Raw genomic sequence first — 3,447 nt, forward strand, 5'->3', positions numbered from 1 at the left:
AAAGAGAAAAAAAAGAGAAGGGACTAAAGAAACTGAGTCATCCTGATATTTTGCTCAGGGCCCAGGCATCCTGGTATGGTCTCCTTACAAAATTTCCCTTGGTCCCCAATACAACAGGGGCCCTGCTATACAGTAGACTACCTTTCCCCCTCCTTCCCTTTGACTTTAGTTGCCATATTTGCCTGGACAAGTGACATGTTCCCAATACGGAATAAAATGAGGGCCCCGCCTGTCTCCACCTGAGTCCATTCTGTCCAGGCATATTTCCTAGCTCTGTCAGTTTTACAGCATCAGACCTTTTAAAACTCCATCCTATTCATAGGTCAAACGGGTGTCTATTGTATCCATCTAAACCTGCAAAGTTCTGGCACATTACATTAAGGGCAAACTATTACCTGACCTTACACTGGAAACGGGAAACGTCTGACCCGCGAGTTCCATACAGTTTCAATCATCAACATATGATCTCGTCTCAGTTTCCCTGCCGCCTCACCCAAGTCCTTCTCACCTACAACATAACGTGGAGGACAAGTGTGGTGCAAGGAAACCTGAGTTATAACGGAGAGAAGGCACTGGACATGGAGTCAGAGTTCTTGGCCTGGACTCTGGCTTCTCTGTCTGAGTAGCCTCCAGGTTGGGCAGCTGAACCTCTCAGGGCCAGGGCACGCTATCAAAAGCAGGCGAGAACACAGGTGCACCCAGGGCGTTAAGGCCAAGGAGGGAAGCGCGGCGCGGGCCTGGCGATGCTTTCCTCTGGCAGCCGACCCAGGCCTACCTCCCTTTAGAGAAGGGGAGGCAGGGCGGAAAGGCTGGCGCCTGCCGGCGGACGGGTGGGATCCCAAGGTCAGCGGAGGCCCAGGCAGCTTCTCGCCCTCCCGCCCCCGCCGTCTCGCACCTCGTGGGCCAGGGCCAGGTCCCCGCACTCACCTTGGCGCAGCAAAGACAGCTCAGGGGGCACCACAAACCCGCACCCAACTGAGAAAGGTCGGCGAGCAGGGGCTGCCGGGAAGGCGGAAGCAGCAGCGACGCCGCAAGGCCAGAGTGCCTCCCCCGGCCGCGACGGTGCACCACAGCGCCCCCGGCGGTCGCCCTGGTGCCGCAGGCAAGAAGGGACGGGGAGAGGGTGCGTTGGGGGTGTGCCGCGTGTGTCACGCAGGGTGGCTAACCCTGCACATCTTGCCACGACTGATGGGTTTCCTGGGACGTGGGACTTTCAACGCGGAAACCGGGAAAGTTCTAGACAAACCGGGAGAGCTGGTTAGCCTAAGAAAAGGGACCTTTTTTACTGTTATGTTAAAGTAAGTCAAGTCTCCCATTTTAGTGGTGTGTTTTGATCCTTTGTATTGTTATTTGGCTCTACATGTATAATATATATACACACATACATATACATATATATACACACGTAGACACACACAGAGACACACACACACATTTTGAGACGCAATCTCACTCTGTCGTCCAGGCTGCAGTGCAGTGGCGTGATCTCAGCTCACTGCAACCTCTGCCTCCTGGGTTCAAGCGATTCTCATCCCTCAGCCTCCTGAGTAGCTGGGATTACAGGTGCCCGTCACCACACTGGGCTAATTTTTGTATTGTTAGTAGAAACGGGGTTTCACCATGTTGGCCAAGCTGGTTTTGAACTCCTGACCTCAGGTGATCCACCTGCCTCAGCCTCCCAAAGTGCCGCGATAACAGACGTGAGCCACCGCGCCTGGCCTGCTCTGCATATTTTTATATCTGTATTCTGTGCATATTCTTCTTAACAGATAATATAAAACTTCCACAGGGGCTCCAGACACGACTTAATAGTCTTTAAAAAAAATAGAATTTTTTTTTCCAGAAATATTTTCCAGTAGAGAACTAGAAATCATAAAACAATTTAGTAGGCAGATCACCTGAGGTCATAGGTTTGAGACCAGCCTGACCAGTATGGCGAAACCCCATCTCTACTAAAAATACAAAAATTAGCCAGGCATGCTGGTGGGCACCTGTAATCCTAACTACTTGGGAAACTGGGGCAGGAGAGTCGCTTGAACCTGGGAGGCAGAGGTTGTAGTGAGCCAAGATGGTGCCACTGTATTCCAGCTTGGGTGACAGAGTGAGATTCTGTTTCAAACAATCAAACAAAACAAAAAAAAATTAAATGAGTTTGGCAGATTAGACAGTTGAAGAATTACTGAGCTGCAAGCTAGAAGAAGCCATTCAGAAAATAAGAAGATACAGCAGGAAACGCCATCATATAGGTAACTGGTGTCTTAGAAGGAAGTAAAAGAGGTGGGGAAGAAATATTTGAAGAACTAATGGCTGAGAATTTTCCAAAAGTGATGAGAAAAACATCATGCCAAAGATTCCAAAAGCCTTCCAGAAACCAAGCAGGCAGATAAATAAAAATAAATCAATACCTTGAAATCTCACAATAAAAAGGTAAAGATAAAATCTCAAAGAAAACTGCCAATCAAGAATTGTATACACAAGGAGACTGGCATTCAGGAAAGAAGGTAAACTATAGTTTAGGACAAACCATGAATGAGGAAATTGTGCTGGGCATGGTGTCTTACCCTTGCAATCCCAACACTTTGGGAGGACTGCTTGAGCCCAGCATTTCGTGACCAGCCTGGGCAATATACTAAGATCTCATCTCTAAAGAAAAAAAAAAAGAGGAAATTGTTAGGTTTTGAAGGGAAGGCGAAGGTTAAAGACAAAGAGACAAACAGAGAGCGAGTGAGAGAGAGAAAGAGAGAGAGAGTTAGTTGGTGGCTTCAACAGCAACACAGGTTTATTGCCAGCAAAACCCTGTGGAGGGGGGAACCAGCTTAGTGCCAGAGCCCACTGCCGCTTAGAGGCTGGGGCAATTATAGGTCTGGGCTGGAGGGTCTGGACAGTATGGCTTGCTGCCTGGCAGGATGTGATAAGGCTGTTCCTGCAGTCAGGCACTTGGGCAGGATGTTTCTCACGGCTGGAGTCCCCAAGGAATGTGTCACTGACTAGGGTCTGTGAAATGGTGGGGGGTTTATAAAATGGTGCAGCTAGGGCTGAAAAAATCACGAGCAGATCCACAGTAAAATAAATGTTCATTATTCAGGCACAATGAAAATGAGCTCAGATGTGTCAAGTTAAAATAATAAAAAGGTTCAGGATCCAATTAAAATAGTTTATTTTTTTCCCCTGAGACGGAGTCTTGCTCTGTTGCCCAGGCTCGAGTACAGCGGTGCGATCTCAGCTCACTGCAACCTCTACCTCCCAGGTTCAAGCGATTCTCTTGTCTCAGCCTCCAGAATGGGTTTACAGGTGCACCACCACACCTGGCTAATTTTTGTATTTTTAGCAGAGATGGGGTTTCACCCTGCTGGCCAGGCTGGTCTCAAATTCCTGACCTCATGATCCACCAGCCTCGGCCTCCCAAAGTGCTGGGATTACAGGTGTGAGACACCACACCCAGCCAGG

The 3,447-nt window shown here is 48.9% G+C and overlaps 1 protein-coding gene across 1 annotated transcript in view; it reads right to left on the bottom strand.

Moving 5' to 3' along the window:
• LOC108287148 overlaps positions 1-3,447 on the bottom strand; it is an 11,139-nt gene that overhangs the window by 5,421 nt on the left and 2,271 nt on the right. Inside the window, exon 2 of the mRNA XM_017505298.1 lies at positions 928-1,090. Coding sequence (XP_017360787.1) covers positions 928-1,090 — 163 coding nt within the window. The remainder of the gene's footprint in view (positions 1-927; positions 1,091-3,447) is intronic.

The sequence above is a fragment of the Cebus imitator genome, unplaced genomic scaffold (assembly GCF_001604975.1).
Source record: "Cebus imitator isolate Cc_AM_T3 unplaced genomic scaffold, Cebus_imitator-1.0 Scaffold338, whole genome shotgun sequence".
Taxonomy (NCBI): domain Eukaryota; kingdom Metazoa; phylum Chordata; class Mammalia; order Primates; family Cebidae; genus Cebus; species Cebus imitator.